This window comes from Scophthalmus maximus, chromosome 7 (genome assembly GCF_022379125.1).
Source record: "Scophthalmus maximus strain ysfricsl-2021 chromosome 7, ASM2237912v1, whole genome shotgun sequence".
Taxonomy (NCBI): Eukaryota; Metazoa; Chordata; class Actinopteri; order Pleuronectiformes; family Scophthalmidae; genus Scophthalmus; species Scophthalmus maximus.
In genome coordinates, this window is record NC_061521.1 from 11299168 (window position 1) to 11312822 (window position 13655).

General features: G+C 44.6%; 1 protein-coding gene across 1 annotated transcript; it reads left to right on the forward strand.

Moving 5' to 3' along the window:
- Positions 1-12821, forward strand: LOC118315058 (transmembrane and coiled-coil domain protein 3-like). Its single transcript, XM_035641999.2, has 4 exons — positions 1-411; positions 8475-9469; positions 9682-9817; positions 10149-12821. Exons 1-4 carry the CDS (start codon positions 346-348, stop codon positions 10452-10454), a joined length of 1503 nt encoding a protein of 500 aa, XP_035497892.1. The 5' UTR covers positions 1-345; the 3' UTR covers positions 10455-12821.
- Positions 12822-13655: the final 834 nt, after the last annotated feature.

The following is a 13655-nucleotide window of genomic DNA, read 5'->3' on the forward strand; positions in this document are numbered from 1 at the left end:
GATTATTGGCACGGTATCGGTCACGTGTGTCGGGAGCGTTAACCCCTCCTCGCGCCGCCAGCCCGCGGGGAGGGAGAGGCGGGGTTTGGGTTCACACCGCCTGTTCAGGACCAGGGCAGCCTGTGTGTGTGTGTGTGTGTGTGTGTGTGTGTGTGTGTGTGTGAGAGGGAGAGAGAGAGGGAGAGAGAGAGAGAGAGAGAGAGAGAGAGAGAGAGCCGGCCGGGGCTGAACGTGGAGTCGAGATGAGGCGTTGAAGTCGCGGACCGTCCTGGTGTCGAGCTTGAAGAAGCAGAAGAAGAACCGCCGCCTCCTCCTGGATGAAACCGCCGCCGCCACGGGACTATTATGCCCAGCGCCAACGTGTCCGTGCGAAGTTTATCCGAGGAGGAGAAATACCTCAGCAGCCGGATGGTGAGTGTCATGTGAAGCGCGTCGCCGCACATTGTCGTCCGTCGGAGCGCCGCGTCATGCGGAGCGCCGCAGCTGCGCCGCGTCCGGAGCCGCAGGTCGCCGCTGCAAACAAAAGAGCCTCGGCGAGCCTGGTCCCACACGAGAGCCCATCTCAGACACGTCCTCCCGCTGGACACGTCGCTGTGAACTCATCGGGCTCGGCCCCACGGGACCTGCAGATATCCCTCTGTGCTGCGTGAAATCCACATGGGCTCCCCGACCGACTATTGTTCGATCCATTGATTGTGTACAAGATGTCAGACGATTGCGACCAGAAGTTCTCAGGAGGCCCAGATGTTGTCTTGAGATTGCCTCCGTTTTCTTCTTTCTTTCCTGTCAACACAACTTATAAAAATGTCAGTTTATTGTCAAAGAGGAACCAGGAATTATTCGGTTAAGTTCGGTCGGTTCACAAAACGATTAATCGACTACACGCCTCGGCTCTAAGTGGAATTAGCAGGCACTTTGACAGAATGGGTGACGAAGAAATAAAAAGAACCCTACAAGTTCTCCGTTCACCACAGTAGCCCTGTGTTATAGAGTTGGTGGCCGTGTTGCGTTGGACTGCAAGCATTTCCAATTTGTCCTCTTCCGGCCAAACATTCACTTCTGATATAATGCAACAAACAACAAAGTGAACGGTCTATACTAAAAGTGCTAATGTGTTTATTTTTTTTGCAGAACTACTTCATTTGCATTCCATCTCCCAGGTGCCTCAGGGTTTTGTGTCCCATCAGTGACTTTATTTTTAACCTTACTGTATCCGACATGTAGCGCCAGCTGTCAGCCAATTTTGTCACACTGACATTTGGAAAATATTGTATCGCAGAGGATGTGGAAACACAACAATAAAAAAAAGATTTTTGCCATTTACCACATCAAGTAAGTTTATTTACAATATCATATGCTTAACACATCATAATAATTGTATAGCCCACAAAATAATTTATTATATCAGTCATCCTAATATACTGTAAGCATTTATTCTAAGCCCACAGCAAAGAAAGCAAGGAAAACTTACTGCTCCATCTATGCTTAGACACTTGATGAGGAAAAGAAAACATGGCGGCCCCCCAAAAACCCTTTCACCTAATGGCAACAGGTTTGGGAGAAAACCGTCCGACCACTTACTAATGGATGCTAGCGAATGTATGATGTTGAGAGAAGTCTCCAGATGAACCTGAGGATGCGTTCAAAGCCCAGATACTGGTGTCCCATTGACACTGAGGAGAGGAATGCTCAGTCAGGTGTGATTCTTGTGCAACCAGAAAGTCAACCACGTCTCGCGCAACATGTTGTTTGTGTTGGTTTCTGTTTTTAGCAGATGCACTTAAGCCTAAAGGCCTGTTAGTCACCTTTCGGTCCTCAAAGGACATTTCACAGTTCCGCAGCCTCATGCATGCCAAAAGAGAGCTCAGAGTGAATTGCAACACCGACTCCAATAATTGGATGAAACCACTAACTTTTCCTTTTGGAGAAAAGCCTAAGAATAATTGTACACAAAATAATAAGCTTCTCAAGTTAGCAAATGAACGGTTGTGGTACAGTGGCTTCAGGCAATGTTCAGACACCTCCACTATTTGTACATTTTATTTTGTTGTAGATTTGATTCTAAATGGATACAATTGCAATCGTAGCCCATAAGAACAAATCTTAAAGTCCTGACTGATCGAATTTCTGCAGAGGAGCTCTTAAGCTCTGTAAGAGTGACCGATGGGTTCTTGTTCACCTCCCAGATCACGGCCCTTCTTGCCCTGTGCCAGATGGGACAACAGGAACTGGGTTGCAACCTTCATCCATTTCACAGTTATTGAGGCCACTGTCCCTCAAAAGCTTAAGGAAGGGGTTTTATAGTCTTTCCCCGATCTTATCACAATCTTATCGCAGCGATGTACAGAGAGTTCCTTGGTCTTCAGGGCCTGATTTTCTCTGCTGACATGCACAGTGAATTGTGGGACCACACAGATGTTTGTGTGAGCCTTTCTAAACCCTGTCACTCCAGTTCAGTTTGCCATAGACGGACTCCACTCAGGTTCAAGATGCATCTCAAGGATAATTGAAGCAAACAGGATGCACTTGACTACTATTTGGGGCAATACTTCAACAAGGGTTTTTAGTTTTCGAAGTGTGCAAAAAGTGAAGGGTCTGATTACTTTCTGAAGCCACTATGTATAACCCTCAACACGACGTAATGGAATGACATATCTGACTCTTTGGCTGGTTTATTACTGCCGGACTGTGTAATTCTGCTTTCTCCCCCCTTTTGTTGGCTACAAATGGCATTCCAGTTTTTTTCAAAAAGCCTTTTGTGCAGAAGACATAGTGGGTTAGAGGCCAAGATGATGCAACAACTCCGTTTGAGTGGCTCGTTTCCAGAAAATTTCTTTAACCCTCACTGGATTAGCTTTTTTGATTGGCTCTCTGCTTGCCATTCCTCAGCGACTTGTTTGTCCTTACACGATCCTCGTGCTTTACCTGTAGCGGCGGTGTCGTTCAGGCCACCAGACAAAGGCAAACATGATAGCCATCATGTCTGGATAACTAGGCCTGATTGTGTTTGTTGTGAATCATTACATGAAAAGCATTGTTCCCCACTTTCTATCGTTTTTATCGAGGTCTATTATGTTTTTGCTTGGCTAATGAGCTGCTCGACTCTTTACCAACCCTGCCTTGTCACGGCCTCTATTCACTCCCTCACTTTGAGTACATCGAACATGGCTGCATTTTTATCCTAATTGAATCCCAGTCAATACTCTTCAAGTTGATGGGGGCAAGCAGGCACTGAGTGTGTTAATGGGCTATTGATTCAGTCCTGGAATGGCCTATCTATGATATAATAGTGAGGATGTATTGAGCAATTCATTCAACTGACCGCCCTGGGGATCAGTCATTCAGGAAAACTTAAAAAAATACGTCAAACTTTGCAAATATGTCCCCGACCTTTTTTATTTTCAGATGGGGTACAGTGTTTTGCCCATAAGCCATCAAAGTGTGACCACATAGGCAGCTGTGGGATGCAGATGAAAGGAGGAGGAGGAGGAGGAGGAGGAGGAGATGATGTTGGGCCAGCTCTCTGACTAAAATCAAAGATGTGCTCCCTGTCGCTCTCACTCTCTCCCGTCTCCCTGTGTGAGCCCTGAGTGGGAGAGTGTCTGTATCCATGAGGATCAGCTGGGGTGAATACCAATAAGCACTGCAGGCTTCTTCCCCTCTGTGGTTCTGTTCTCCACTGAAGGGACGGTTTTGTTCCATTTCAATCGGTGTGTGTGTGTGTGTGTGTGTGTGTGTGTGTGTGTGTGTGTGTGTGTGTGTGTGTGTGTGTGTGTGTGTGTGTGTGTGTGTGTGTGTGTGTGTGTGTGTGTGTGTGTGTGTGTGTGTGTGTGTGTGTGTGTGTGTGTGTGTGTGTGTGTGTGTGTGTGTGTGTGTGTGCGCGCGTTTATTTGGGCTGCGCAGAGGCAACAACAGAGAGAATGGTAAACAAGTGGCACCTTGTGTACCATCCATTTCATTCAGATCCCCACACCTCTGCTTGTATAACATGTACCTGACCTTTCCTTATGAACCGGTGGTTTCGCCAGATTACAGCTGTGGTTGGAAGAACATAACAGCATTACTTCCTCATAACGGGGGCAGTGCCTTCCTGTTTGCATAAGATAACTTGTCAGGGGAGGGACGGCGAGCTCAGAACAGAAAACGGGCTGTTTTGGTTGGTATGTTCTGCTAATCTGAATCACAAAGTATTATACTAACCCTGCTCAGCACGGAGTATACACTCACAGACCATCCGCTCGGATCTAAATAAGTTGTGTGCTTTTGCCACACTGCAGTTAAGCACTTAAACGTGGAATTGCTTGTCTTCTGGTGCTGCAGCCGGGAAAGGTTGTAGTAGTGTCTGTTTTTGCATGAAAAATTGAATCACTAACTAGATCATTGATCCAAGAGGGAGAACACTGCAGTGCAAGATAAGCAGCATCTGCAGTTTTGGTCGTCTCCCCCCGACATTGTCCCCCCCCAAAAAAAAATAATATAATATATGAGGGTATTTCTCAAGCAGAGCAACACACAGCTCTCCCTTGTTGGGTTAAGATTGAGGCTAATGCAGTTGGATCTTTATGTTATGCTGTCTAGCGAGGTCGGAGCTTATTAAATGGGTCATATTGTTGCACAGACGCTGTGTGTGCTATGTAGGGCAGTGTGGAGGGGGGGGGGGGGGGGGGGGGGGGGGTGCTCATACAGGGGTTGAGGTGTGAGGGAGGCACCCCGGGGGGAGAGAGAAGACTCCTGTAGATCCTGTTAGTGGAGATGTGGACGATCGGGATGATTCGTGTTTAGGACCAATCCCTCTTGTTCTATTCCTGTCCCCTTATCTCTTACCTGTTTCAGTTTCTGAAGCTGTCTCTGTTTTGTCTCCCACAGGTGTGGGTGCATTTCTTGCTTGTAAATGTCAAGACAAGAGTTTGTGTAGTTTATCATGAGAAGACAAAAAAAGATAGAGGATTTTCTCACATTGATAGTGATAGACTTTGATTTTGAGGACACAATAAGACAAATGGGCCACACACAGCCCAGCCTTTTTAAATCCCAAACATTTATTGAGCACAGGTAGGAGCTCACTGTATTGCTGAAGAACACTTAAACCGGTCACATGGCGCTAGATGGGTCCATCAAACTCTAACCCGGTTTCAATGTGTGACCTTTTTCGGACAGTACACCTAGCTGTCAGACTATACCCTTGCCATCTGCTGTGCTGTAGCCTTTCCCCTAGTTACTGGGCTTTCACCCCCTCTGTCAACTCCAGCCATCCCCAAAGACCTTCAATCCTTGCCCTGTTTCACCCTCCTACCTCAACAACCCCTGGAGAACGCTGTGTTCAGGAGGAGTAGAGTGAAAAGTAGGGCAGCTTCTCAGCAGATTTGGGAGGACATTATCAACATTAGGCTAATTCATTTTGCAGAGCCACTCATCCAGAGAGACCCTTGCATTACTCCAGCAGTTAGTCAAGCGTGGGCTGGTATCTTGACTATAGCAGCAGCAGCAGCAGCAGCAGGGGTGGAGGCTTATTAGATTGAAATGATGCCATTTTCATGGAATCTCTTTTAGGAAATTGTCTGAACGTTTCATTTTTAGTGTGTGTAAAACATCTGGCCCGTGTTATCCACGTTATTTGAGCTGCTCTCATGAATCATTGCGTCATCCTGCCAAAAGACATCTTGTTTCTGTAACACAACGTGTACGCCTTTCATTCCAGCTGTGTAACACAAATTTGCCTTGATATTCACTCGGTGCATTAGTGTGAATACAGAAATTGTGTTGATACTCTTTCCAAACAAGGCCGGATTTTGTTGCAGGCCTTTACTGTGATTCAGAAATGGTTGCCTGGTCACTATTTCATTCTCCTCCCATATATACGATATCACAGCAGCTTTAAGCATTAAACCGAGTCCCCTGTTTGGCCCCTAATGCTACAGAGGAGAACACTGAAGATTCCAATGCTTAGCTCCAGTACTGCAGAATTAGCATGTACAGTAATCCAAGTTTTCTTGCTGAACAGAGAGACCTTTGTGTTCCTCGTTTGAAAGCTAAAAACTCTCGGTAATATGAGCAACCTACACGCCAGCTTGCCCTATTCTTCCTCTTGAAGGAGGAGGATGTTAGTCTACTCTTTCTTTTGTGTGACCCAACAGGTTTGACAAAAGGTCAGCTTATGTGTGAACCTGATTGATCCAACAAGAGATATTTGCATGGTCTCTGAAAAGGAGAGGGGATTGCGAATGGGTGCAAGGCTCTTCGGGGGCCATGTCAGGCCAGTGAATCCATATGCAGCAGCTCGCTCGTCAGAGTCCCTGACGGAGCAGAGGTAGGGCACGACAAAGTGTGCTTTTTTCTCCGCGGATAAAGAGTCCTGTGTTCAAGAAGGACAGATGCCAGAGAGGGGGAGAGAATGGGATAAGGGACAGAGGCTGAAATACCGCAGCCATGCTTGTAGCAATAAGTATGGCATTCTCGGGCCGCACACAACTGATAAATGAGTGTATAGCTTGTGTGCACACTATAAATACAGGCAAACGGAGAAGACACAGAACCATAACGTCACGGCACTTTATCCCATACTTGTTTAGATATATTTCAGTCTGAACCAAAGTGTGGGGGCCGACTGACAGACTGACGCAGCCAGTCTTAGACGTGTCACAAGCAGGGGGGTCAAAATAAAAACGAGTACAAAGCAGTTTCTTTGTTGCAGTTATGGGGAAACCACATTCTAGTAATAAACAGACGTCAGAGATGATATTCCTGCTGCTCACCGTATTGGCCTCAAAACAGGTCTGACCCGTTTGCTGAGCGTGAGGTAATGGTGCCACGGGCAATCAAACGGGAAGGTACACATGTAATGGGATAAGGTAAATCCAACTGAATTAAGAGGGGAATAATCCTGCTGAATGTGTGTTTGTTTAAGTCTGAGCATCAGCATATGCTACTCAATTTGTGCGCCAGTGTATGTTGAGCCATATACATAATATCCCTGTTATTGATAAACCTGCTCCGGCGTTCCAGCCCACAGTCATGTGATGAGGAATGTCAGGGCGTGGGGAACTCGCTGCATTAGTCAATTGTAAAGGTATTATCTTGCAATATGTAACTGTTGTGTGCTGATGTGGAAATGCAAAGCAGGATTGAGCAATAAGTCTGCTTGGGTTAGCTGGGTCTGTTTATTTGCTTGAAACTAGCAGTGTTACATTTGTTGCGGATTAGTGCGGCTTAAATTTGTACAGCCCATAGTGCTTGTTGTACAGCGCTTTGTATGAGGTCTTATCAGCTTACATCTCCCATCATTACTCTGGTGTTGATCACCTTGCAAGATCCAGAGGCTTCTCAGGCCACTGTTGCTGGGAAGTTGCACTTCAGTTCCAAAAATGCTGATCAAAAACCTGATTGAATTCTTGATTCTTGCCTCCTTCTTCTTCAGCCATGTCATAAACATGTCTTAACGTTTCCTGCCATAGTTAAATTTGCTGACTGAAGCTAAATCTATTCTGTTTCACTTCCTCACATCTGTAGAGAACTCTGGGGTTCTGTGCTCCACAGTGAACTATTGACACATTAGTCACCAACTGAGTGTTAAACTTCTATTAGGAAAATGGTAATTTAGTGTTAAACTAGGGGACGTTGTCTGGAAAAGGGATTTCCTTAGGGCTGTGGCCTCGTGTGACATTATCCCTGACCTACATTAGATCTGCTCGCTCCAATTCTTTCATACACGTTACTAGCTGTTATCTGAATTTTGTCATCTGTGTCATCTGTGCGCTATACTATAAACCAACAGGATTAAATTCTTGCTGCTAAAACATAGCAGATGTGCCAGTATATAAGAGCATTACAATCACACCCAGATTGTCTCACAGTGGCGATATCAGAGGAGGGGAATAATGCATGTGGAAATACTGTATTAGCGAACAACTTTAACGTCACAACAAGTTTTTAAAAAAGTGCAATTAAACAATGTAACCCAGTTATCCAAACCATTCATTTAAAAGTGTCTGTTAAACCATTTGTTATAAACGCCTATTATATTTCAGATCTATTTATGATTTCAAATGTGTCAAAACATACATCGCCTGCAGTTGACCACGTATCGTTAAGCAGTGCAACTGTAGATTGTAATGGACTGTTAAAAATGCTCATCTTCATTTTACCCTCGCAGAAAATGTTGATAAGTGTAACTGCGTTTCGTAATGTGTCCCACTTGTGTGAACACAATATCTCAGGAATGCTGTGAGGGAATACCTTCAATGTCTTCACTACATAGAGTGTATGAATCTGAACAGACATGGATGTGAACTGCAACTTGTCCGGTTGGCAAAGGCATTCAAGTGCAGGCCTGTAACTCTAGGTCATGCATGGAATGGAATTGTAGGCCTTATATTTACTTTCCTGGGTGACCTCTTGGGTATTAGACACATTTCCTTAGTATAAGCTTATACTTGTTCATGTTTAATTTTAAGTATCTTTGTTTCTTCTCCTTGTAGGATCAGAGTAATGAGGGCAGATTTCGGAGTACTGAGAGCCTCCCTGTGTCAATGCGGCGGGGTTCTTCAGAGAACAATCTGGATCTGGACCTGAGCGATGCAAGTCCTCGTCTTGCTCTTGGTTTCGAGGTCCATCGTAGTCGTTCTTGCTTGGACAACCTCCAGCAAAAGATACTGAAAGTCACCGAGCAGCTGAAGATTGAGCAAACTGCAAGAGATGAGAATGTTGCCGAGTACTTGAAGCTGGTGAACAGTGCGGAGAAGCAGCAAGTGGGGCGCATCAAGCAGGTGTTTGAGAAGAAGAACCAGAAATCAGCTCAAAACATTGCTCAGATGCAAAAGAAGCTGGAGCAGTATCATCGAAAGATGAAAGACAGTGAAATCCATCACAGCCCATCCCCTCACCCGCCCACTGTCAAACACAGCACCATGCCCAGGGAGTCGCCCAGGGAGCTGCTGAGGGATATGACTGGCAGTGGCCGACACCCGACAATGGACAAGATCAAGACCATTGGACCCGGTGTTTCCCTCTCCCCACCTTTTTTCTTCAGCAAGCCCAGAGAGTTCGCCAATCTCATCAGGAACAAGTTTGGCAGCGCTGACAACATTGCCCACCTCAAGACCACGCTGGACGCTTCCTCTCCACTGCCCACGGACAGTGCAGGGAAGGGGCTGAGTAGCAGCACCTCTATGGTGGGCAAGCCCAAGTATCCCAGCGATGACGAGTGCTCCTCAGGGAGCGCTTCCATCTCAGCGGACAGTAACGGGAACCCAGCGGGGGGAGGAGGGTCAGCGGGGCAGGGTCAGGGCCACGGCCACGGCCAAGCGCAGCCAGCAGGGGGAGACGGTCAGAGCAGACTGGCCCTGAGCCTGGAGGAGGTGAGGGAGATTAAAGACGCCCAGAGCCAGTTGGAGGATGATATGGAGGAGCTGAAGGCTCAGTTCAAGAGTGAGTACGGCATTATCAGCCAAACTCTGCAGGAAGAGAGATACAGGTATGTTGATATTCTTTATATGTCGCTGTCTTCACATACCGCAGCACAAGGCTTACAATAATGTCTTTTATCAATTATAATTATGTGTAGAGTTTGCAATGCGACTCTTAAAGAATAAAGCTGAATAGATGATGGATAAACATGTGAAAATCCTACATAAAAATCTGCTAATAAACAATCATATTTCTGCACCGCCCTGCAATGATTGCTAGATACGGGCATTTGGAAGACCAACTGAATGACTTGACGGAGCTTCACCAAAATGAAATGGCTAATTTGAAGCAAGAACTGGCCAGCATTGAGGAGAGGTTGGCCTACCAGGCACAGGAACGGGCCAGGGACATACAGGTACATTATGGTGCTGTTTCATAAAAATGCTGATGGAGCATTCGATCTCTGAGACTTGTATTGACACCTGTTGATATGGATACTGTCTAAGAATTGATGAGACCATGACCATATAGTAGTTTAATGTGTGTAATGGTCGCCTTCATCTGAAAACACTATGAACCAAATGTCAATTTTGTCATGTCATTTATGCTCACATATCTTCTTCTCTACCCTCAAGTCTTTGTGCTGACACACAATTGATCTTTTGGGGGGAATTTTAGGTATTGAGAATAAGAGGGCTCTTTGGAATTATTCAGGCCCATGAAGTCTCTCTCTCGTCTTATTTCAGGAAGCCCTCGAGTCGTGTCAGACACGAGTGTCCAAGCTGGAGCTCCAGCAGCAGCAGCAGCAGCAGACGGTCCAGCTCGAGAGTCACGACGCCCGGGTTTTGCTGGGGAAGAGCATCAACATCATGCTGGCCATCATCACTGTCATCCTGGTGTGTGTCTCCACTGTGGCCAAGTTCGCCGCTCCGCTGATGAGGAGCCGATACCACGTGGTAGCGACCTTCCTCGGTATTTGTTTTATGACCGTATTCTGGAAGAACTGGGACCGTTTACAGTACGCCATGGACAGGTTGCTGGTGTTTGCCTGAGAGTAAAGAGAACATTAACATAACACTGTCAGTCGTCAGGATGGGACTGTCTAAGAGGATTGGTTGTACAATCGTCAGAAGACACGATCTCCAAGCATTTACAGAAGTCACTTTTTTAGTCTGATATCAAACATTTGTGATTTTCTTGTCTAGAACTTGAATGTGTGTAGCTAATATTTTCATTTAATCTTCAAGTTAATATTTATATAACAGTACATTTTGTTACATTTTGATTGCTAAAAAAAGATCATCACAAGACACAAAAGGTCAATTCAAGGATTGAGACAGGTGAAGAGAATTCGCTTTTCACTATAATGCAGCAATGTGGGACTCACTCTTTACCACATTTCCCAGGGATATAATCCATAGATTCAATTTTGCTTCAATATCTGTCAAAAGTTTTGCAAGCATGCACATGGAAACATAAACAAATGAATATTTGAACATTTTAGGTACATTTGCTCATTTGCTTTCTTCTTTCTAAGAGTAAGATGAGAAGATCAGTACCACTCTCATGTCTGTGTGGTAAATATTAATCTACGATCAGCAGCCGTTTAGCTTAGCTTAGCATAATACCCACAATATTTTATGAAGTTTATGCCATTGCAGCTGGTCCTTCCTGTTTTCAGGCCCTTTGCTAAGTAAAACTAACCGGCTGCTGGTGCCACTTCCATATCTTACCAAATTTTCCAATCAGCCATTTGGCAAAGAGGCTCATGATATTTTTAAATTTTGAATTATTGTTTTAAATGAGGAAACCTTTAGAGTTAAGTGCAGATGAAATCGGCATCCTGTTTTCTATGAGTTTAGTTACTTCATTCCTTGTGGCAGGGGTGGGGAACCTTTCCTATCAAGGGCCATTTCAATTTTTATAACATCCTTTGAGGGCCATACTCAATTATTGAGCACATATCACTCTAACCTCTAATGCTGTGGCTGGTTTAGGTCAGATGGTAAAAGGATGATGCTACTCGGAGCTGGTTGGCCAGGGTTCAGTCTCGAGCAGAACCGAGTCTTTGCAAGTTTGGAAGAGAAACATTTTACACGAGCAGAAGGAGGCTGTTCTACTTAATTTGATGCTCGCCGTTGCCCTTGTGTCGTCAGCTGTCGGACACACCCGCTGGTTCCACATTAAACGGCGTGGCGAATGTGTTCAGGTCAGTTTGCAAATACAAACTAACAAGCATATTCAGATGTCATAGCATTGTTCTTGCAGGGTAGGAAAAGGCCTTGTGACTTGACAGCTGGAAGAGATCGCCCTGAAGGACGTGGTATGCCACTCTTTTATGTTTGTTTGTTTTATTGCAGAAAAATCTAAATCAGACGAATCAATTGCTGTCATTGAGGAGGTCGCACATTCCCTACCCCTTCCTTATCACCTTGTTTGCCTGGTGTGGTCAGTCATCTCTTAAAGTTTCTCTGTGTACTGTTCATGATGTTTAAAGTGCAATATTTTTTTTATTTTTTTTATTTTCAAGAGCACCGTTTTTATTCTTTTGATTCTTTTAGGAGTGAGCTTGTTACATCAATGTTTTAAAGTGACAGGGTGTTGGTGTTGTCTGGAGTGGGGTGGGGTGAGGGGAGGGGAGGGGGAGGGGGTTGTCATTAATGTTGGCATGAGAGATCCATAACCACTGAAGCCTCTGCTGGGCTCTGATAGGACCAGCTGTCTCCTCTCTTAAGGGCCAAAAAATGAGTCCAACCACATCGCTGTGCTGGTCGCACGGTAATGTCAACACACGCCAGCGCAGTAGCGCATGCACACAAGCAACACGAAAACAGAGTCGACCATTTGGCTCTCTGTATTTACATGTCTTCTGGGTTTTGCCCAGTTCAATGTCTTTTACTAATAATGTGATGGAGAGGCGATGGGGTTATACTGTGATACACAACCTTTTTCTGAGGAGAGATGCAATTCCTTTTTTGAATGTTTCATTTTTTTTCCGGAAAGAAGCAATGATCAGCCTTCAGTACTCCAATGATGACAGAGGAGCACATTGCAGGTTGCAAGTAATGAATTATGAGCCTATTATATGGACTGACTAATAATATTTCATGTTTGATCTTATGAAAAATGCCTACAAGTTTCTTACATGGAGCTACAGACCACTTTTTAATGTTTGTCTGCTATTATAACGTATGTGTTGATGTTTGTTGTTGCCTCTCTGTTGTTCTACTGACCATGATATTTTTTATGTCTCTAATTTTGACACGTGAGGAAGTTTCACCTGCAGAACTACAGATCTGGTTTACATTCTCTTTTTTCATCTCCGGTGCACTATGTGATCAATCAGTTGTATTTTCATGCATTTACGTGCCTTTTGTCTGACAATTTCTGTTAAATTAAACAAAACCTTTTTAAACTAATTTGGGGTTTTTACAATATTGTGAGGTCACAATTAATAAAAAAAACAACGACAACAACAAAGAAGACAAAAGGGAACTGGGACCATTAAGTCACTGAAACTTCCTGAAAGTAACACAGAAGATAGTGAGTAAACTTTTTAAAACTGTCTTTGTCATTATCTTCCTTCTTTTTTTTATTAATTTGAATTAATTTGTATACAGTCTGTTTTGAGTTACACTAGTAAATTCTCTCTCACTACCACTAGGGGGAGTCTGTGCTCTGTTGACAGATAAAAAGAATTCGAAGGCTGCACGATACCAAACGGTATCCAAAATATGCATGTCCACTCGATCAAATGCAATGCCATCACTTCACACAAACATTTGTGTCTCTCGTGTTCACGATTGAGACCACAACCATCACAGAACACGGACGAACCTGTCCTGTGCCAGAAATATCCCAAAGTAGAGGAGTAGCGCCCCCTGCTGTTTTAAAAGATCAACACTGAAACTACAGCTTTCATCCACTTTCGCTACGCATGACTCCGCCATTGCAGCATATTTCTGTATATTTTCACAGACATCAAATCTGGGTCATACTGTGCTCTATGCTGTGAGCAGGAATGATCTCTTTGGACTGATGCTTGTCTGTAACCGATACTAATGTGGTTCACATCCAGGTGGGTTTTGGCCCCTGCAGAAACTGGTGAGAAGACACAATGGATTCTGTTTTCACTTTAATATTATCTACGTGTGGAATATTAGATAATGGCACGTCTTATAGCTACAATGCATGTGAAATACCAATTACAAATGAGACATTTGAGAGTTGACATGTCACTTATCTATAATGCA

Excerpts from the sequence above, each read along its gene's own strand:
- LOC118315058 (XM_035641999.2), top strand. The coding sequence starts at position 346 with ATGCCCAGCGCCAACGTGTCCGTGCGAAGTTTATCCGAGGAGGAGAAA. Across the intron at positions 412-8,474 it reads AATACCTCAGCAGCCGGATG|GATCAGAGTAATGAGGGCAG; the intron begins GTGAGTGTCATG and ends TTCTCCTTGTAG. Across the intron at positions 9,818-10,148 it reads AACGGGCCAGGGACATACAG|GAAGCCCTCGAGTCGTGTCA; the intron begins GTACATTATGGT and ends GTCTTATTTCAG.